A 22,498-nucleotide genomic window follows, 5' to 3' on the forward strand; every position below is an offset into this window, starting at 1 on the left:
AAAAAAAAAAAAGCATCTTGTAACACATTATATGGACTTTTCATTTTCAAGATTTTCAAATGTTTATAAATCTAGTGCATCGGATCTTAAAATTTCATAATTAAGAATAGAAATAGATTTTCGGATCTTTAAATTTTATAATTAAGAATAGAAATAGATTTTCATGCTATCATAAAGGATTTCGATCTTCGACGAAGTTATGAGGACTTTTTAAAGTCAACGCCCTTAATAAAACCCCCAACGAAAATTAAACCCAAGATTCAAGAGCAAGAGCACTCTGATGATCCTTTCCACCAAGCTAAAACTTAAAAACGCCCAGACTCCATAATTGGACTCCTATTTCATTATAAGAAAACAGGCATGCCTTATTGTCCCGTAAAAGAGAAAGCAAAATAAAAAAAACAGATACTTTTTTATGAAAATAGCAGCACAAGGGAAGGCATTTATTAGGCATGCAAGTAAACAGCGGATATGCAGTTTTTAGTTGGGCAAAAAGTAGTAAATACACTTATTAGGGGTGGCCCAGCAATGCTTCAAAGGGCTTCCCCACTTTTTGTGCAAATACAAAGCTAAAGGCCAAAGATTCCACCATTACAGCCCTTGAAATAAATAGTGGACAGCAACTTATACCAAATTTCGACTTTGGCAATAACTTTCACCATATAATTATATTCCGAATTTGCCATCACCCATTTATGGTAATTATCCATGCCCCTGAAATCTTGAGAAAGGAAAGGAGATCTTCCCTCTCAATACACCATAGACAAACATTTCCCAACCCTAAAAACTAAGTAACATGAAATTACAAGACTACAAGTAATATAGTAGATCTCTTGTAGCTACAGGCTGCAAGAGATGTTAAGAGTTGTACCACATGATAATGGATGCGATCATGCGATTCGACGGCCTAGGATCGACGACCACACATGTTTCATGGCTGCGACGGATCCACATCCTCGTAAGCTGGCAAACTCGCCGTGTGATGAGAAATGCAATGGAGAGGTCGGCGATGAACAGAATGAGAACTCGTGCGCGTCGTCTCCACCCCATGACATAGAACTCATAGAAGACATGGAACCGGAGGCCGAGAGCCTACTTGCCTGCGATGCCTCCCTCTTTCGAAGGGCTATCTTAGGTAAAATGCCCATCATTCTCTTTGTTTGAGAGGTTTTTGTGGGAGGGGGGTGATGAGAGAGAAAGTGGTAGGAAGGAGGAGGAGTGAGAGGGGGAAGTTTATCTGAGGTGAAAGAGTGTTTTGGTGTACCTGGTTGAGACTCCCAGTTGAAGGGGATTGAACCAGTTGCCCCACCATAGTAGACTCTGAAGGAGCTGTTTCTAATGGAGGTATCTCTAGAGAGAAGCCTGTTATAGAACTTGTCATTCTCTCTGATCTCAAGCTTTCTCTGGTCTACTTCTTCCTTGAGAGTTTGCATTTTGAGATAATAGGACTCCAAACCAGAAGAAAACAATGCTTCAAGGCTAACTTCTAAGATTTTTCCTACTGCTTTGGACTTTAGGGGCTCTCAATTAATATGTGCCTTCTGCATTCACATCTCTCTCTCTCTCTCTCTCTCTCTCTCTCTCTCTACATGTATTATATGTGACCTTGAGATGTTACACTGTCTCTCCAATGTATTATATATATATATATATAGCCTTGAGATTTTAAATTTTATTAATAAGTATATACTATGCCTTCCATCTCTCTCTAGTTTTATTATTATATAATCAATCTATAGTATCATCTCTCTCTATAGTCGTATTATACAATAAATACATATAGTATCATCTCTCTCTAGTCTTATTATACAATAAATATATATAGTATCATCTCTCCCTCTTTATCACCCTTTGACTTTCATCTAGTGCGGGGATGGATATTAACGGCCAAGATTCGCTTAACATAGAGCCACAAATGAATGTAAGTTCATCACCACGGTTGAGATTGATCTGGACGGCCAAGATTCGCTTAACATAGAGCCACAAATGAATGTAAGTTCATCACCACGGTTGAGATTGATCTGGACGGCCAAGAGTAGTTGAAGAGCCCCCTTCGTAACTAACGGCGTGACACTCCTGCATTATTTCTTCCGCCTTATACGGTGCAGTGACGCGTGGCGCTCGAACGGCCGAGATTGTTAGCTGACGGTTTCAAGGAGGTCGCAATCCAGACCGTCCAAATTGTTTCGGATGGGTCAGGTATGGACGTGCACTTTGGATATGGACGGTGGAGATTGGTTCAATGTAGGGTGATATGATTTGAGGCCCCATTAAATGCTCGTACACTTAGCGAGCTGGGTGGCGAGAGAGAGAGAGGACGTTGTAGTCTTTCCGACCATAGATTATTGAGTTCTTCCATTAATGTGGTGTGTCTAGTGTGTGTGACTTTGTGTGTGTGTGTGTGAGAGAGAGAGAGTTTGTGTGTGTGTGTGTGAGAGAGAGAGAGTTTGTGTGTGTGTGTGAGAGAGAGAGAGAGAGTTTGTGTGTGTGTGTGAGAGAGAGAGAGAGAGTTTGTGTGTGTGTGTGTGAGAGAGTTTTTGTGTGTGTGTGTGAGAGAGTTTTTGTGTGTGTGATAGAGAGAGAGAGAGAGAGAGAGATTGTGTGTGTGAGAGAGAGAAGGGGCTGCTGTGTGTGTGAGCGAGAAGGAACTTTTATGTGTGAGAGTGAGAGAGATGGAAGGGGATGCTGTATGTGTGTGTGAGAGAGAAAGGGCTGCTTTGTGGGGGAGTTATTGGTGAAGGTGCCAGTGGCCCATGAATAATTGCATGAAGGTTCAGACTTCAGACCTTTCATAAGGCATAGGTGTTGTCCAGGACTCCATCCCATAACTCAAAAGATTATTTAATTTAAGCTCAAATGTTTATAGGCTCTTGGGGGTATATATTCCCTTGTGTGAAACTCTCTCCATGAGTATTTTCAGGATCACAAATTTTGGGATGTAAACTTGTCAACCTAGCAATCAACGACAAGCTTAAAATAAATTAAAAAACTATTCTCACGTAAATGCCCCTAAAAGATAGTGTCTAAGATTTAACAAAGACCGTGTCTTAAGATTTATCAACGACCGTCCTATTATTATTATTTAACGACAAATCTAAGTATTTTAAAAAAATATTGCAGTATTTATTTACAAAAATAAAAAAATACATAAAGAATTGTACGAATTATAGAGGGATTAAACTTCAGAGTCACACTATGAAGTTGTGGGAGAGAGTGGTTGAGCAAGTCAATTGATTGAGAAGTTTAGAACGAAGTGAAATGACCTCCATATGGTATTTACTGATTTAGAGACAATATATGATAAGATAACATGAAATTTAATTTGGTGGGTGTTAAAAAAGAAATGAGTCACCATCTGCTATATTGACATAGTGAGAAATATTTATGAGGGAGCGTTAACCAGTGTATGGACAACTAGTGGAGAGAAAAGTGAGTTCTCAATGACAATGGACGTACATCAAGGGTCAATGTTGGCCCCATATCTCTTTGTTCTTGTGTGTATTGTTCGCGGACAACAGAGTTTTGATCAATGATGCTAGAGATGACGTAAACACAAAATTAGAACGGTGAAGGGATGCTCTAGAATTTAAAGCAGAATGTATTAAATGCAGGTTTAGTAATAATATGAGTAAAAACGAAGAAGTAGTTAAGATTTGATGGTCAAGAAATACCTAAAAGTGATTGTTTTCAATATCTAGGGTTGATAATCTAAGAAAATTAAGAGATTGAGGAAGATGTTGCACATAGAATTAGAATTGGGTAAGAAAAGTAGAGATGTGCATCAGGAGTTTTATATGATTGCCGCATATACCATTGATATTGAAGGGGAAGTTCTATAGGAAGACTGGAAGACAAGCCATGCTTATGTGACAGAACGTTGATTGGCCAAAAAATAATATATCCATAGGATGAGCATAGTTGAGATGAGGATGTTAAAATGGATGAGTGGTAAGACAAGAAATGATAAAACTCAAAATGAATACATATGAGAGAACTTAGGTATGACTTCAATAGGTGATAAGATAAGAGAAAGTAGGCTTAGTTGTGTTGGCCACGTGCAGCATACAAATAATACAAGATTGGTTTGGATGTGTGGTTTGGTTCAAGAAGAAGGAGCTAAAAAGGTAAGGGGAAGGACCAATAGGACATGGACATAAGTTGTGCGAAAAAATATAGTGACTTTTTATCTTATTGAGGGTAATGACCCTTGATAGAGAAGAATGAAGAAACAAGATTCATATTACCTACCCCAAATAATTGGTATAAAGCTTGGATGATGATGATCTAAGTATTTAGAAACTCAAAATCCTTGATTTTCTAAATGCTCTTTTGGTGATTCTAAAATGCATCCAAAATATCATAAAACTGCTTGGGGTTTGAATCGTTATATAATTCATATTTTTGTTCCAAATCCATAGTCTCTTATTGCCAGCTGAGTCCCTTAGGTTTGAAAAGGGAGGGGCCCAAAATCCCGATTCCCTTGTCGCTCCTCTATCATCCAGTACTTTGGGACAAGTGTTGCATGGATGGGGCCTCGAATCAGCTCACACAAAGTGTCGTAATTCGACACAAAGTAGGCCTTTTACCTGAGAAAGTATAGTGAGGTCCCATTGGAGTAAGCCATAGGGCAGTTTATGAAACAAGTTTCTTGAATTGGCTTAACTTCTTTGGGATTGTTTACAAAGAGACCATTTGCTTTTTGTATAAAGATGTCACAACTATTCCTACTCATTAGATTTCAAGTTGAATTAACTTCTTTGGGATTGTTTACAAAGAGACCATTTGCTTTTTGTATAAAGATGTCACAACTATTCCTACTCATTAGATTTCAAGTTGAATGACTTGGGGTGAGTTACGAAGCCTGGAATTTTTTTTTTGGAACTTTGTATCTAATCAATGAAACTCTTACAACGGCCTATTTTAAAATCTAAAGAACAAGAATGATTGTGACTTCCTTATACAAACGGTAAATGATCTCTTTGCAGAGAATCCTAACTTATTTCAAAGTAGTTGTCATGTTTTTGAAACCTTTAGTAGAAGTCAACAAAGAAACCTTTAGCGGAACTCAACAAAGTTACAGTACGTCTAAGAAACCAAAAAGGAAATTCATTGAAGTTTTAAGAAGAGATTCCATGATTTTGAGATTTTAACACACTTTGAACAAAATCACATGACTCTAATCAATGCATATGTACAATAATGAAGAGGAAAGATAATGTCCAAAGGCAATTAATTTCCCCATAATATTTATGAGATCAGAAAAATGCCATCAATATCTCAGGAAATTTTTCAGACAATAAATCTGTGAGATAGGCACACCATGTCATTTTCTCTTTGTTAGGCCAGCAGGTGAGGGCCCAAGAGATGCCGAAATTTCACTGAAATTTTGTGAATTTATCAAGACTGAAACCTTCTAAGAAGCATGGTCAATGTCCCAAAAACCAACTGACAGAAGCCTGTGTTGCACGTGGGAATCAGCTTCTGGCCCATTTAAATGAATAGAAATTAATGACCCCAAGTTTTGTTTTTGATTTTTAATGCTTCGTACTTCTTTAATTTATTAAGTGGAGATACTTCTAATCATTTTTCACTACACTAACTAAGGCACATAAATTTATTTGGGAAATTATGAGACAAAATGTGGTTTCAATAGAAAAAGACAGCCTTCCTTCTCCTGAGGGAGGAAGGACTCCCATTTGGATCAATGGGATTATAAAATACTTCGCTTTTGCATTGATAAATTCAAATTTTAAATATTATTTTCTTTTTGCATGGACTTTTCTCTTTTGGAGCTTTCTTCATTTCATGTCCTGTCTTATTGTCTTTGAATGTATAGCAAGTTAGAAATTTGTTTTCTACGTTGCATAGAGAATTTTTTTTATGGATAGTCAGTTAGAAATTCGTTTTCTCGTTTGTAGAGAGAAAGAGAGATGTAGTTTTTTCTTCTCACATGAGGGAACATGATAGAGACCCTTACCCCATAATTGTTCAACAATTCGGGGACATGGTATTACTTAGACTCATAGTTAGTAAGTCTCTGTTTTAAACATGTTTTTTTTCAAAAAAGTTACGATTTTTTTGAAATCCGTTTAACTCCGAGTTTTTCAAAATACTTTTGGTAGTAAATCTTTGAACTTTTTTGGCCAAGTGAAAACATTGAAAAAGGGCATAAATTCCACCACATTTCAAATTCATCACATAGATTTTCAGAATTCACTCACTTAAATAGTTACTCAACAGTATGTTGCAACTTTTGAAGAGATACAAGAGCATAGGTTAAAATTTCAATCCAAATTAGGTTTTTCCAACTTAAATTTGTTGATGATTTGAACTGAAAATTCAGAAAAATAAAATAGGAGCCAACGTTGTCGGGGGATGCATGTTAAAGGAGATGGGGATTAGATTTTTAAGGGATGAAATCCAAACCCTGTCAACTAATTTAATTAACAGACTTGCATTTCCATTTTATTTTATTTCTTGGGACCAGTGGTATTAATGTAATTCATCCTCCTTCCCTGATGGGATTTAAATTCCCAATTATGTGAAGGATGGACCACATGTGAGTTTGGAATGGGAATAGGATGGCCATGTGAGGTCCAACTATTTTTCCCAAGGCAAATGGAATTGAATGCATAAATAGAACCCATGTTTTCCTTTCCTACTAGACTTTGGAAAGCAAAAATATGAAGTCATACAATGCATGTTTGTGTGTGTGCATGGAGAGAGAGAGAGAGAGAGAGAGAGAGAGAGAGAGAGAGAGAGAGAGAGAGAGAGAGAGAGAGAGAGAGAGAGAGAGAGAGAGAGAGAGAGAGAGATCCCTGAATTGACAAATAAAAAATGTGTGTGAGAGAGAGACTTGATTCTTCTATTCTTGAGAACCTCAACTTGAATAGCAGGGCTATAATTTACAAAATTCCCATTGCTATGGGGCCAACATCATGTGCCATGATTTAGGGCAAAGTTAAAAGCGACAGATGTCTAACCAATCAAACATTGCTGCCACAAACCTAGATTTGTCACTTAATATAGACATGTTATCTAACCCTTTTATTTTTCACCTTGACCCCAAGAGGACTAAAACTATGTATATAGACAAAAAAAACTATGCATAAAGTCTTTCAAAGGAGAAATGGCTTTAATACCTAGATTTGTCACTTAATATAGACATGTTATATAACCCTTTTATTTTTCACCTTGACCCCAAGAGGACTTAAACTATGTATAAAGACAAAAAAAACTATGCATGAAGTCTTTCAAAGGAGAAATGGCTTTAAAACCTAGATTTGTCACTTAACATAGACATGTTATCTAACCCTTTTATTTTTCACCTTGACCCCCAAGTGGCCTAAAACTATGTATAAAGACAAAAAAACCTATGCATAAAGTCTTTCGAAGGAGAAATGGATTTGTCACTTAACATAGACATGTTATCTAAACCTTTTATTTCTCACCAGGACCCCAAGAGGCCCAAAACTATGTATAAAGTCTTTGAAAGGATAAAAGGCTTTAATAAACCTAGATTTGTCACTTAATATAGACATGTTATCTAACCCTTGTGTTTTTCAATGGCTTCAATAACAGTCACTTGTTTACCAATTTGACTTGGATTAAATTATTAAGAGTTGGTATTCCTCAAAGTCTAAAACCATTTATGGTGCTGACTTTCAATTACATATATTTTATGTTTTGAAAGGAAATATTAATGAAAATTTGATCAAGTGGACGGTGTGTGCTGCACGTGAAACCTCCCACAAAATAAAATTATTTCCCTAAGTTACAGCCATGAACTTTGGTTCCACAAATGGAGTTTGAATGGTTATGACATTCATTAAATAGTTGTTGTCTTAGTCGACTAAGGTGGCAATTTTGTGGGAACTTTGCTTGTAAAGGAATAGAAGGACCTTGTAGGAGTTTTTCAAATAATTCAGCTCGGGGTGTTTCAAAAGTGGATATCAAACTGAATCTGGGACTTTTGGCTTCACAATGTATCTCGATTTGGTGATTAAAGGGAGGTGGTGTCCTCTTTTGATTGGCTGTTTCAAGTTGAATTTCAATGGCAGTTTTTGGGCCGGGCCCATAAAAATTGGAGGCGATTTTAGAGATTGATTGGCTTGCTAGTGTGAGGACGCTACAACTAATTTTGTAGAACTTTACCTCTTTATGCCATCGAGAGCGGTTTCCCTGTGGAAGGGGACTCTTTTAATGTGATAAAGTAGTGCCCTATGGAATATGGAACAGCGGGTGCCTTGGTTTCTTAGTTTTTTATTACCAGGCATCTTGAATATTGTCCAGAAAAAAAAAATCTAACATTCATTTGGTATGTGTAAGTCATTGGATAGGGAAAGAAATGGAATAGAAACTAAATAAAAAATAAAAATTAAGGAACCTCTAGGGTGGAACGCTCTAATGTTTAATATAAGGAAGCATTCATTTGAGAAGGCTCGAGCAAACTCAGTCCCCCGAAAACTCACCCGAGAGTGACAACCGATTCAGATGACGATCACCCGATTAAGGGCATGTAGATGGCACATAAATTTGAAAAAGATATAGCAGCCAGGGGAGATTTAGAGTTCCTAACATCGAAATCAAAGTCCAGCGCTAGTGATTCTAATGCAGATCAATGATTTTTCAAAAGCTAATTTTTTTCCTAAAACTAACTGTTGAGTGAACATAAAACACTAGCACTGCTTCTTCACCTAGCCAGCGTGCACTGCAAATAGAGGTAAATCTTCTCCACAATAGCAGCAATAGGTTTTGTGGTTATAGGATTGTAACAATCCTGCTCCTCTCTCACTCCCTGATGAAGGATTCCTGCTCCTCTCACTCCCTGATGAAGGATGCGTGTGTTAGAGAGACAGGGGGAGAGCTCAAATTTCCAAAATTGCTCTTTGGGAGGCATACGCTGCAATAGAAATGCCATTTAAGTCCTTGAACGACCAGAAATAACTGCGCGTAGACGGACCATATATGACACATACACATATGCTTTTCCATTAACTATTCTCCAGTATATTCCTTTTCTGGGATCTTAATCAAACACCACACTTGAAAACTTAATTCCAAGAAAACTATTTATCAGAAAGCTATCTTATGAGGTGATTTCACCATTGTCCATTATTACAAAGAAAACATTCCCAAACTGCAACAGTTTTTCATTTACATGCACATGTGAATCTCATTGCTTATTTCAAACTGTTGGTTGTGTTTGGTATGCTTCTAAATAATTCATTTCCACCTTTTTCATGTTATGTTGGATCACAATGTGAACGCTTGTTCCCATAATTCCGACGTTCACATATATTTCCATCAATACAGGAACAATAAGACTTTCAAATGAATTTTGATCTACCAAATCTTACAGAAGGCATCATCAAAAAATATAATCAAATACTATAAATCAGCCATAACCCATTAACTTTGACAAAATAGTCGAAATTGGTGCTGTATGACTAACATCCTATTCTATGCTTTTTTCTTTCAATCTTTTACTTTCTCTTTTTAAGAATAATTTTACGTTCTGCAAATTGCGTCAATTTTTTGGTCATTGTCTACATGATTTGAAACTTAAAAGACATTGTTGCAGTAGGACCACAAAGCCGAAGGGAGGGGTAGAACCCAGAACCCTAGTGTCAAAGATTTTACTGTTTCTATTTTGTATCAGCACCAGAATCCAAACTACCCAAAAATGCAGCCTGCCAAACCAGGCTAGCCAAAAACTCGATTTGGCTAGCCAAAAACTCGAACTGAGCCTCTTTAAGTTTGAGATACACTTCGCAGAGGTCCAGAAAGGTCCCAACACCATTAGGTTCATCCACTTCATTAGCAATTCGAGTTGATGGAAACCTGGTAAGGCAGTTTTCCCAATTGGAAATATTGACATTTACCTTCCAGTTATCATGTGCCACATGTTTCTTCGCCTGAGATTCGCTTCTCTCTGCAAATTCTATTAGGTTATTCATTGCAATCCACTACAAATCTAATGTTTTCTTATAACCACACTTGGATCTGATGTTTCATGGTACTCAACCATAGGTGAGCCACTTAACGCTCCTCTGGTTTGCCATTACTAGTCCACCTTTGCACGAACATAATGTTTTGGTACTTTATGTTGGGAAAGTTTACCTCTATTGATGGCTAGTCTTCAACTTTATGCAGTTTCCATTATTGGTTTGATATGGAGGAATTTGGACCTTGACATTCATCTAGATTCATGTATGATGTCTACTTCACTACCAAACTTGTTAAATGAACAATGCACAATTGGGTTTCTTTTGGTGGACTGGGTAGATAAATACAGGGATAACAACTACTTACCCAATACCATTTGTATGACAGCTAGTGATGCCTTGACCTTTTCTTTTTCTTTTTATTTTTCTTCCCCTTATGCTTTCGTTTGGATCGTGATGCCTTCGAATTGCATTCACCCTTGACCATGAGTTCGAGAGGCTTTGGTGGACCAAAAACACGCTTTTCCCATTCCTCTTCAATCCTTTCATCTGTAGAAGGCAGCAAAGCTTTGCCCCTGTCTGACTGAAGGTAAGGGCCTGTTTCATCCATCTTCGAGCCAACTGAACCTCTTCCTCGCTTGGTCCTGTCACAGTTCAGTATTTCCATGACATGTGACTCCTTGTATCAGCAAGACTCCCAACTACAATATTGCGAATAGCATTATTCTCTTGTTACATGTGTCCTTTCCTTTCTTGATCGATTGAAATTTTATTCGATGAAGATATATTTGTAATGCTTTTGAAGCATTTTTGGACCCCCACATGCCTCCAAAATGGTTTTTTTTTTGGGTTAAGCTCCAAAATGGGTTTTGAGGTGGTGTATATGCTAATGCGTTTTAGCATTGTCCAATCAATGAGTTGGACAATGATGGAGAGCAAGTGAAGATGCAAAATTCAGTTAAAGACATTTTTGGTGGGATCCATAAACCTCCATTTCCATCTATCCCATTGATGAGGCAGTCATAAGCTCTGGTCATGGAGATATTTCTTTTTGATAAAGAGCTCTGGTCATGGAGTTATTAAGACCAAATGGATTATATACAAAGGAAACAGATTCTACACACCCATACCTAAGGGGAATTTTAGCATGCGTGACTTTTCAAAACACGTTTAAATCACTTTGTGATCAATTTCAGAAGGGGAAAAAAAAACTGGTTTGAACTCTTAAAACCCTACATCCTATCTGCAAACAAATGGATGCTCCAGGTAATCCTCATAACAAGGATTGAGATGGAGCACTTTCCTGAGCTCCAAATCAATTTCTTCTAGATTGATAATAGATATGAATAAATCTGATTTAAGAGTTTGGGGGCAAACAAATTCCACTATGCCCTAGCTACAATATAGGCCCTTGGCCTATAAAATCCTTAAACCACACACGCGCACACACACACACACTACAAAACGCCTATAGGTGAAGTTTTACAATACTTCACCTACGGCTTTATCACCATTCAGAGCTTATCACACGGCCATAGATGTCTGATAGTATTTGAATTTTAATATTTTTTTATCGCACACACACACATAGGAAAACACTGCAAAACGCGTATAGGTGAAGTTTTATAGTACTTCACCTACGGTTTTATCACCGTTCAAAGTTTATCACATGGTAATAAATGTCTGATAGTATTTGAAGTTTAATATTTTTTTTACAAATCATAATGATCTGAAATTTTGCAAGTGTGTGCGCCTTAATGAGATTCACATGAATAAAATATAAAACAAATAATTTGAATGATAAGAATTATGCAAAATACCCCTATAAAGTTTCAGAGGTAATTTCATCAGTTTATTTTGATTATTATTTTTTTAATATTTTATTTTGGTGCAAATTGGTCATATGTACACGCATCCCAAATTTTAGATAAATCTGACAACTACAATAATAATAAAAATTCAAATACTATCGGACAATTATGATCGTGTGATGAACTTTGAACGGTGATGAAGTGTAGGTGAAGTATTGTATAACTTCACCTATAGGCGTTTTGTAGATGTTTCCATTTTCTTTTTTTTAAAAAAAAAATTCAAATACTATCGGACATATATATATATATATATATATATATATATATATATATATATATATATATATATATATATATATATATATATATATATATATATATATATATCACCTCGACCAAGGTTGGTTGAGTACACCCAATAAAATGAAAAATAAGTGTAAAGAAAGGTAAAATATTTCTAAAAAACATTAAAAAAAACGAATAAAAAGTTAACAGGGTTAATAGAAATCATTGAAGGACTAAAAAGGATGAAAAAAATCTATAAAAGATGGATTATCAATAGGGATTTATACCCTAAATATTTCAGAAATTTTTTTTTTTAAAAAAAGAAAATGTGAAAGTTTCCAAGTGATATTAAAAACTAGCAAAATATTCCAAAAAGTTATTTCTTACAAATATACAGGAATTTTTTTTTTTTCATTTTTTTAGGAGTTATTTTGGGCCTGCAAGTTTGGCACCCAACTCGCGCCTAACTTGCCTCGCTACTAGGGGTAGGCTGACTTAGTCAGCCGAGTCTGAGTGGACTTGACTGAGTCCACTAACGCTAATATGTGTGTGTGTGTGTGTGTGAGAGAGAGAGAGAGAGACAGAGAGAGAAAGAGATGTAAGTGGTGGGGTAAGAGGCAATAACCGCAATACCTTGAGTGGAGAAATTCTTCCACCTCTTCATCCTTAAGACTACCATCATCACTTGAATAATCCTCACCATCACTTTGATTCCCTCGATGGCCTGGTGATCTGTGCAGATATGCAGACCTTTTATGGATGCCCTCATCCCTCCTATCAAGGTCCCTTTCTCTCATCTCTTCTGATAGTGACGAGTCATCTGACATGAATCTCGAACTTGAGCTCTTCTTTGAAGAGCGAGTCTTATGGACCTTCTCAACATGGTGGTGACTGTCTCTTCTACATCTCTTACGCGAGCTTTCCTTCAAGATATCATCACTGCTCTCGTGGTGATGGTGGCTGTCTCTCCTAGGTCCCTCCTTATCCCGTGAATCTTTCAAGCGATTGTCTAATTCGAGTTCCTTCTTTCTGAGACGCCACATCTCATTCACTTCTGCAGCTCGATTTGCTGGAGAAACCACTTTCTCAAATTACAATGGATGAAAAAACAACACAAGGTTTCAATTTTGTTTTTGTGCGGCTACAAGGAAAAAAACAAAAAACAAGATGACTTATCCCAAAGAAAAGGAAAAAAAAATAAAAAAAATCAAAACAGTGCCTGGCACACTTACCTAAAAATGTTGGTGCTAAAGAAACTCAAAAATCACAAACTGTGGCTTTAAGAGTTGTTTTTATCCAATATAAGTATTTTACCCAATCTTTGGAGTTGTTTTTACCTAAACATGTTGGTGCTAAAGAAACTCAAAAATCACAAACTGTGGCTTTAGAGTTGTTTTTATCCAATATAAGTATTTTACCCAATCTTTGGTAGGATAAACAAGGGTGGTTTAGTAAAATAACGCAAGGGTAAAATAATCATTTAGGGAAAAAGGACAAGTCCAAGTAAAGCTTTGAGATTCTGTGTTTCTAGAGCACCTGAGCCATTTATGTGAATGTTCCACACACGGTATTTCACCAAAAAGGAACAGCAAAAAGGGATGCCAAAATACAATAAAAATAAACCAACCTTGTTGCACACCACGAACAGTGGCAGTTAGAAACCGTGAGTTGGGTCGACCCCTAACTTTTGGCTGCCTCAAGTAAACATGAACTCCCTCTTTGTCGGCTTGCTCCCTCAACTTCCTTGCCTCTTCCAATAGCATCATTGCTAGGCGGTTCTCTGTCGCTAGATCCATCAGGCATCTACACAAATTTCTCAGATTCAAGCTTGAATGAAACTTCAAGAATTTGAAGTAACCATCAGAGATCACATTCATGGTTCACATAGTAGATCAGATGAAGGAAACTAAAAGAAATTGGTTGGAAAGTACAAATTCTCAAAATGAAATACATCAAAATCATCAAGAGCATATTATCAAAGAACCTCTGGAAACAAATCTGTAATGTTAATCACTTGGTTGAGTTTATTTACAGGTAATCATATGTTGAAAGAAAAGAATCTCAGCAAATTCAATAAAGCATGACAATTTTCAAGAAATTTCTACTGATGTGCAATACATCAAACATGCAGGATTCAGATACAAAGAAAAATGACACTGGCTTCTCTAACAGCAATAGCTGATTTATAGTAATGGAGTCCCAAAATGGTGGTTCAAAGCATATATGCTTGGAGTGACAGCAGGGGCGGAAACAGAGGCAGGGGTGGGGGTGGGGGTGGGGGTGGGGGTGGGAGCGGAAGCTATGGATTGACACATGCAGGAAGGGCCCCCCAGTTGGGAGTGCATTCCGTGCAATTTTTTAGTGTACTTCGATTCTGATGAACATCAATTGATTAATTAAGATAATGGACTTACTAACCTACCAGATAGAATGCTTATGAATGAATGAAGAATTATGCCTCTATTCTTTCTACTAGAAAGGCTTTTTGATTTGATTTATAATTGAATCATTTAATGCTGTTGAATTCAATATGGTAGGAAGGAAGCAATTGCCAATGTCTTCGACTAAGACCGAGTGCTAGCCATCCACCTAATCTAATCATGGCCCTTTATTAAAAAATATTTTAAGTGAATAAAAAGACATAAAATACTAGACATATTACTATTTAAGTGAACAAAAAGGCTCAAGAAATAAATAAAAGACATAAAATGATAGACTCAATAACTAATTTTCCCTTATGTAGTTCCTCTTATAAACTTTAAGCTTATCTCTCTTGTCTATATACTAGAGAGCAATATTCTGGGCTGCATAAGGTCACCGTTTTTTTAATATTTTTAAGGGGATGGCAGCACACGAGATGGATACACGTCTTTCTTTCAAAAGTTCGAGAGTGAGAGAGATACATGTGTGAACGTAGCATTGGTCACCCCTTCCAAGAAGCCTGCCTTGAGGCGATCGCAAAGGTGCCGCCTAGGAAGGCGCTTAGGAGCAAGGCACTCTGTGTGCAGGCCTAGGCCTAGGCATTTTGGCAGCCTTCTAGGCGGCCGAATTTTCAAACAATAATCACGTTTTTTTATGACACTCTATGTAACAAAAAGTATTATATAAGAGTATAAATTTCAACTTCCATTTGCCTCACCTTGGGACTGCCTTCGTATAATGGCAAAAATAGAAACCTGCGTGAACTTGAGAAATGGGCCTCAAGAGTGTGGATAAGAAGTGCACTGGTGGTCTACAAATACCTTACTAATGGAGATGCGATCTTCATTCTATACTCAATAGATGAGGCAGACTGCATCAGGGCTTCAAAGATATGGAAAGTCAAGAGGCATTGTTGCAGTTAAAACCCTGAGACCCTCACAAGCTCTCTCATAGCCAAAATAAGCTTACGGATCAAAGTCAAGGGCATCATTATCCATACCTGGACATATGTGGTTTTCTATAAAATTGGGAAGAGGCATGACGGTGTAGGACCATAGTTGTTGGAAACGCCTGAGAACCCGAATCATTTTAGGAACCGGAATTGCGGAATCATGACCAGATCGAAGATTCCCGTCTTAGGAATCGGTGTCCGTACAATAGGAATCGCTAGGAACGAGATTCCTAGTTTTTGATAATCGTGTTTCGACCGAAATAGATCCAAGTTTCATTCATATATGGAATCGAGATTCAGTCCTCCTTGGAATCGAGAGTTCCATCCCCCGGAATCGACACTCCAGGAGTCAAAATTCCTTAATATGTGGAATCGAGTTTTCGACATCTATGGAATCGAGTTTCTGACATATGTGGAACAGAGATATGTTGATATTTCGAATCGTGATTCTAACATATTTGGAATCAAGTTTCTGAAGTATATGGATCAGAGATCCATGACAGTTTGAGATCGAGATTTACAATAACATGGACTATGGAATGCATTTGACGACCCCTACCAGGAATTGAGATTTTGTTTTTAGGGAGAAGGAAGCGACAAGCACATCTTGAGCCTCATCAACTTTAGAACCTATATTGGATGTTTCTTATTAGAAGGTTTTCCAAATTTTAAAGTGATTGTGTTGACTATTAAACTTACGGCCATTATATACAAACGACAAGTATTTCTAAATTGTGATCTTGACTTCATTATTATAAAGACAAAATAGAATTATGTCTACACCATGGTTTTACTTTTAATTATACATGTTGTATTTACCAGTTATATTTTAAAGGGTGTGGTTTCCATAAGGTTACAACCTTAAACAATCCTACTAAGGTGCATCTTCAAATTTTATCATAATATATTCTGAGACTCAAGATCTTTTTATTTTTCACAGTCATACATCTCAATGTTGAGATGATCAATCACAGGGTTTTTCAACATTAAAATAACCTTTTTCGATGGATTTTTGAGGTGCATCTGTAGTTCTACATTTTAAGGTTGCAACCTTATATAAATTTTTTCCTATTTTAAATTTAAAGTAAAGGAGATCCAGGGTGGCACAAGTAAAATAAAGAAACCATGGAACCATTAGAAGCATTCGAAAGAAGATTTCTACTTCAATTGACGTGGAATCAAGATTTAATCCTCATTGGAATCCAGATTCAATATATTTGGGAACATCTACCCACAATTAATGGGTTCAAGTTTCTAAAGATGTGTTGGATCGAGATTCCGAAATTAAGGAATCAAGTTTCCTTGGTTCCGATAAATGGTTTCCAAAGATGTGCTGAATCGAGATTCTGAAATTAAGGAATTGTGTTTCCTTGTTTCCGAAAAATGGTATCTAAAGATGTGTCGAATCGAGATTCTGAAATAAAGGAATCGAGTTTCCTTGGTTCCGAAAAACGGCTTCCATGGAGATTCCTTAACAAAAAAGCAGAATCGGGTTTCGAAATAAAAAACGCGAGGTCAGTGGAGAGATTCCGGTAACTATGTGTCGGACCCACTTGGATTGGGGGGTCCATTTCTGGAGAGAATTTAACAACATGCATATGAAGATTTAAACAACAGAGTGTTCTCTGTCCGAAAGTTTCTAACTCTGATGCCAGGAGGTCAGGGGTTTAGAACTGATATCATGATCGAAGATGACCAGCTGCCACCCAAGAAAGCGAAACTCATACCAAAGATAAAAAAGGCGGCAAGAGAAATATGGATAAAGAGGATTGGTAGCTGCCTGGTTAAAGTCTGCTCGCCGGAGAAGAAGAAACCAGTAGTGAAGTAAGGCGAAATGGTAAGAGATATAGAAAGAATGAGGATGATGACGGGGAGAACACATTAACCGCAGACTAAAAATTCATTGGTCCTCAGCAAATAAGTTACATGTCAGGACAAGGCAGTTGGGCCAAATCTTATATGAGAGGAAGATTCAAATTTGAAAGCCAGATCCAATAATTCCTCCAAATTTGACTATCAAACCTAAGTCAAACAAAGATCCATTATTATCTCAATTTCACCAACACAAATCTTCAAAATACAATTTGATAAATTCAAGCACATGAAGGAGAATCAGCCATGCCATCACACTCAGCATATGAAGTTGGAGCCTACATGTTACAATGAGGTCCTTGCCGAAGGTGGCCCATCAAACAGCCCTTACTAATTGACACAGCCACCGACATTATTCAATGGCAAGGATGATCAAGTATAAGCCCACCACTTCCTCACAATAAGCTACTTAAACCTCAATCAAACAACTATATAATTATACCAGAGGCATCAACTCAACCAGAGGGTGGAAATCAGGAATCTGGATCACAAAACAGATGTATGGTCTCAATTTGCCAGATGGGATAGCCTATATCTGACAGCTGCAATTAAACAATAGCCATTCACATAAGAGAAGGCCACCAAAGTGTAAAGCAAAGAGCTTGTTACATGTGGCGGTGAAGGAAAATCATAGAAAAAAAACATAAACCCATTGGAGGAATAGAAGATGAAAGATGTGGAACCAGAGCCCCTGTCAATGGCTTCGACTCTGGCTATACCATTCACAGTTGTGGGTACAAGCTTGTTTACACTACTCTCAACAGGGGCACCACATAAAGCATCGACCATTCCATGGCTATGGAGTCATCCAGAAAATGCTTTACTACAGTGGTTTCGGTAAATCGAGTGAGGGAAAAATGAAATAATCTAGCAAAGCTCTGACACCTAGGTTGTGGTGCCATTGAACTTTGATAACATATCACTGACCAACAAAGGGTCACCAAGAGACTGGCTCGTCATAGTAGGACGGGAGGTGAATCCTGATGGACCACAATTTGCAGCAGGGCCCATTTTACATAAATTTCAAAGGCCCAACTCCTTAACCCAAAGGGGAAGATTCAATTTTGTCCGTCACTAATGAGTCCACAGTTTGAATTATCTTTGGAAGTAACAGGAGTGTTGAGCCTAGTTTGGAGAAACATAAAACGGATCACTACTAGAGTGCTTAGGCCGGAACTTTCTTACTATACAACTTGGTGTCATAGCGAATGTTCACAGCACCCCATAAAAGATGTTAGGGCACCTAGTCCCTTAGGAGTATGATGAGTCATAGTCCACCACTGAATGCAACAACACTTTCTCTCTAGGCTCTGATTCTTAGTCTAGCAACCAGTCCCTCATTTTTTGTCATTCTAATGTTAAACCATTTCAATCCATCCCGTAAGAGAGGGCCAAGCCCCAACATGGCATTCTCTACCTCACTACTGAGGTTAGGCATACATGAACATAGCTGAAGAGTCAGATGCGAAAGCTTCCAATCACAAAGGAACTCACAAGAATGCAGTTTTGAAACATTAATATGCCGAATTTTCTTTGCAATTAGTAAATATGTCCATTCGCATAGATTTTGAGAAAATGTAAAAATGTGAGAAGGACTAACATAATTTATTGAACTAAATCAACTAAGACAAATTGATGTTTGAGAGCCTGCCTCGTCACTTCAAAAAAATCCCGTCTGGCTTTCGTGCCTCTTTGCTACCCGAGTCAGCCTAACCCAAGTAAGTTGCCCCTATTGGGAGTTCTTAGTCCACAAACACACTCTTCACAAGCAAAGGGACGATGTATGCTAAGCCAAGAGGTCACATCCCAACTCCATCCCAGCCTTACATGATAATGAAAGAATGTAAATAGGCCTCTAAGAAAAGAAATGATAAATCTAGACCGTCTATTAATAATTTAATACAGATAGCATTCTAAATCCCATAACTGGATGAATCTATGGAAATTAAGAAGCTAATCCTTCAAGAAACCAAAAAATAAAAATAAAAATAAAAATGAGATGGAAAATAGTTCACTTTCCAGGATTGACAGCAGATCTTTTAGAACACAACCACCGGTTGTTCTCTATTAAATATTAAGTGTACCGGAGGGAAGTTGCAACTGGTGCATTTAAGTTCTATAAAAGCAAAAAGTCATCATCAACCTTATTAATCATGTTTTGAAAAGCAATATCCTTTGGTCACTGAATATTAGTTGCACAGGACCGAAAGAATATTGGAATATATTGCCAGTGCCAATTGAATTACTGGAAGAAAGAATTTATGAACAAAGCATACACACCATACAAGAAGAAATGGACAAGAATAAGTAAATATATAGCAAAATACATGAAGCAACAACAGTCACAGTTACTTGGGTATCAATCACCCACTAGAGAAAGCAACAGTATTGTAAGGAAACCGGCACAAATGATTTCTCAGGTTCAACATATGGCATGTGCATGCATCAGAAAACTTCAGCTAAAGGCAAGGAAAAAAACTCGTGGCTACAAGTAAATCATTGCAATGAAAAATCAGTCATGCATAGCAAGCAATTTCCATAGAAGATTAGTCCAACCACCAATAGTAACTGTCGAAGAAACATGATCATGGATTAGAAAAGCTTAGGTGAAAGTGCTGAATCAACATTCAAAAATGAAAAATTTGCCACTCATGAACAATAAAGGAGACCCCTTGGCCTCCAAAATACCTCAAGGAAAAGTAAATGCCCATGGCACACCAAATACCCAAGCAGAAAACCAGAAGAAGGTCAAATAACCCCAGAAATTACACAAGGTTTAAATTTGTCAAAACTTCAATTGACAGTAAAACCTAACTGACCCTGACAAGTGAATGCCCTAAACAACTCTTTCCAATTATCCAACACAATAATAACAATACACTAAGTTCAAAGTGATGTTTTGCCCTGATATATATATAAAAAAAAAGGGTTTCATATTTGAACAAAAAATTATTTATAATTACAATAACGATAACCGTAAAAGAGTTGGGGGAATAGCAATATCCAACTAGCGTAAAAAAGGCAAGCCATCGAATTAACAGAGCCATGGGCAGCGTCTCTATTTTATGATAATGGATTTGCGATTATTGGATGGAAAAAAAATGAATCCATGCAATAAACAGGAACCCTTCAAACCCCACAAAAAATTAATGTTTAGAAAACATCAGGAAAACAGATGAATCAGAGACTCACCTGGTGTAACCACTGTGGAAATCAATAAAATCAACCAAGAATCTCCAGTTAAAGAAAAACTCCGATAAAAGTGAAACGCCAGATATAATTTAAAAGAAAGAATAAATCTTTCCACGGGTAATTTCTTTTATAACTAGAAGTCCAACACAAATTCCAGCGAGATTTCAAAGTTCCGGCCAAAATTCCAAATATTCCAGCGAATGTTACGAATTCCGGCGAAGATTCGGAAAGAAAGAAGAGAAAGGGCAAAGATTCCGAAAGAAAGAGAAAGAGGATCGCGTTGAACTGTGAAAGCCGCCGAACCCTCTACTTCTAAATCTTCGGATGGGTCTGTGATGGGTGTGGAGGCTCATGGGCGGTGTGCAAATTCCTTGCTCTCAAGTTTCAACCAGAACTAACAAATCGGCAAAACAATCCGCGTTTTTATGAAAACAGTTTTAAACGGAGCCTTTTTTAAAAGGTCGGAAAACAATCGCGTAGTTTTCATAAAAACGTTTAAAACGGGCTTTTTGTCAAATTACGATTTAAATGTGGCCTAAAAATCGTATCTTTTTTTACCTATAATTTTTTTTTTTTGGAAGATTTCTTTTCCTGTTTTGCCATTTCTTTTTTTACCTATAATTTTTTGTGAAAGATTTTTTTTTCTTGTCTTGTGTATTGCAGCCATTGCTACTTTCATGCTTTTGAAAAAAAAATATTTAAAAAAACTTGAAATAGAAATTTTTATCCCCATTGTGTTCTTCAAAGGCAAATTTACATATTGATGGTATGAAATTTTTTTTCCCTTTTTTTAAACTTATACCAATAGATACAGATTTCAGTTGTTATTATGGAAAATCATTGTGTAAATGAAATTCTGTTTATAGCAAATCATTTTGTAAAGTACATCATTGCGTAAAGAAAGTCATATACATGCAAATTTATGTGATTATTTGTGATAATTGTTTTTATGAAAATGCTGTTTATAGCACAAATTAGAGCTCAAAACATAGTTTTTTTTACTGATGAATGAGAAGCAGAGAGCGTGATTACAAGACCAAGTAATCAATATTTTGGCTTTGATTATGTGATAACAAAGATAAACAATATAATGTAAACCGTATACTTACAGGAGCAAGCAATTACACATATAAGATTAGTTCCCCAAACCTAATCCTTCAGCTCTGCTTGTTGTTTCCCTAATAAAATGAAAAACCCTACTCAAATCAGAGAGAAAAACCCTCTTCAAACTATCCCAAATCAGCATCCCATCTTCTGTTTATCTTTCTATAAATTAGTTAGAGCCTCTTCACAAATTAATATCGTTAGGGCTTTCTCTCAAACACTATTCCAAATTACAGTGAAAAACCCTTTTCAAACAGGGTCCTATCTTCCGTTTCTCTCTCAATAAGTTAAGGCCTCTTCCATTAGGGTTTGCGAAGCCGAAGACTTCTTCCTTCTTCATTCTTCTTTATATAAACCCTAATGGCTATCAGCCCATCCTATTTTCTTCTCTTTCTTCTTCCTTCTTCTCTCTCTAAACCATAACAGAGAGATGTGAAATCCAAATTTCTAGGAGCCTCTTTTCAATTAAAGAAATTTATAAAAAGGCAATGATTTCTTCCAACCGTTGTATAGTAATATGATGTAATAATCTTAAAAGATCATCTTTATGGCAATTTGTTTGATCCAAATTTTGAATTATACACTCTTTTCATTCTAATGAACAATCACAAAAAAGAGAAAAAATTGAAAACACAACCTAAAAATTGAAAACACAACCTAGAAAATATTCTTTTAGCCCAATTAATATAGTCCGTTCATTTCGGTAAAGTGCTTAGATCTAGGCCTTAGAAGGATTTTTCATTTTCAATTTTTTTTGGATGGATTTATTATTATTAGATGAACAATGTTAAAAATAAAAAAATTACTTTGAGTTTATAAAGGCTAAGATCTTGAAATTCACAAAATGAATGGTCTAGATTCGTTTTTGGAAGGGACTCATTTTGAGTATATCTAGGGTTGAAATTGAACTTTTT

The 22,498-nt window shown here is 36.7% G+C and overlaps 1 protein-coding gene across 3 annotated transcripts; it reads right to left on the minus strand.

The window, feature by feature from the left end:
• Nucleotides 1–8,532: 8,532 nt before the first annotated feature.
• LOC18433593 (G patch domain protein) lies at nucleotides 8,533–20,852 on the minus strand. 3 transcript variants are annotated; one of them, XM_088875050.1, is made up of 5 exons: nucleotides 20,481–20,852; nucleotides 13,671–13,846; nucleotides 12,677–13,112; nucleotides 10,315–10,591; nucleotides 8,533–8,902 (listed from the first exon to the last, which is right to left on the minus strand). In XM_088875050.1, exons 2-4 carry the CDS (start codon nucleotides 13,837–13,839, stop codon nucleotides 10,336–10,338), a joined length of 861 nt encoding a protein of 286 aa, XP_088731176.1. In that variant the 5' UTR covers nucleotides 13,840–13,846; nucleotides 20,481–20,852; the 3' UTR covers nucleotides 8,533–8,902; nucleotides 10,315–10,335. The 3 variants fall into 3 exon arrangements, with proteins under 3 accessions (XP_088731176.1, XP_011623079.1, XP_020522330.2); XM_011624777.3 differs by lacking the exon at nucleotides 8,533–8,902 and having other exon boundaries at nucleotides 10,204–10,591; XM_020666671.2 differs by lacking the exon at nucleotides 8,533–8,902 and having other exon boundaries at nucleotides 10,204–10,648.
• Nucleotides 20,853–22,498: the final 1,646 nt, after the last annotated feature.

The sequence above is a fragment of the Amborella trichopoda genome, chromosome 8, assembly GCF_054954075.1.
Source record: "Amborella trichopoda isolate Santa Cruz 75 chromosome 8, AtrichopodaSantaCruz75HAP2 v2.0, whole genome shotgun sequence".
Lineage (NCBI taxonomy): Eukaryota > Viridiplantae > Streptophyta > Magnoliopsida > Amborellales > Amborellaceae > Amborella > Amborella trichopoda.

What these genes read in the sequence shown, in the direction of transcription:
- LOC18433593 (XM_088875050.1), bottom strand. Translation starts at nt 13,839, where the DNA reads ATGGATCTAGCGACAGAGAACCGCCTAGCAATGATGCTATTGGAAGAG. An exon ending in TGTTCGTGGTGTGCAACAAG is followed by an intron (nt 13,113 to 13,670) that starts GTTGGTTTATTT and finishes TGGTTTCTCCAG; the next exon opens with CAAATCGAGCTGCAGAAGTG. An exon ending in GAAGAATTTCTCCACTCAAG is followed by an intron (nt 10,592 to 12,676) that starts GTATTGCGGTTA and finishes GAACTGTGACAG; the next exon opens with GACCAAGCGAGGAAGAGGTT.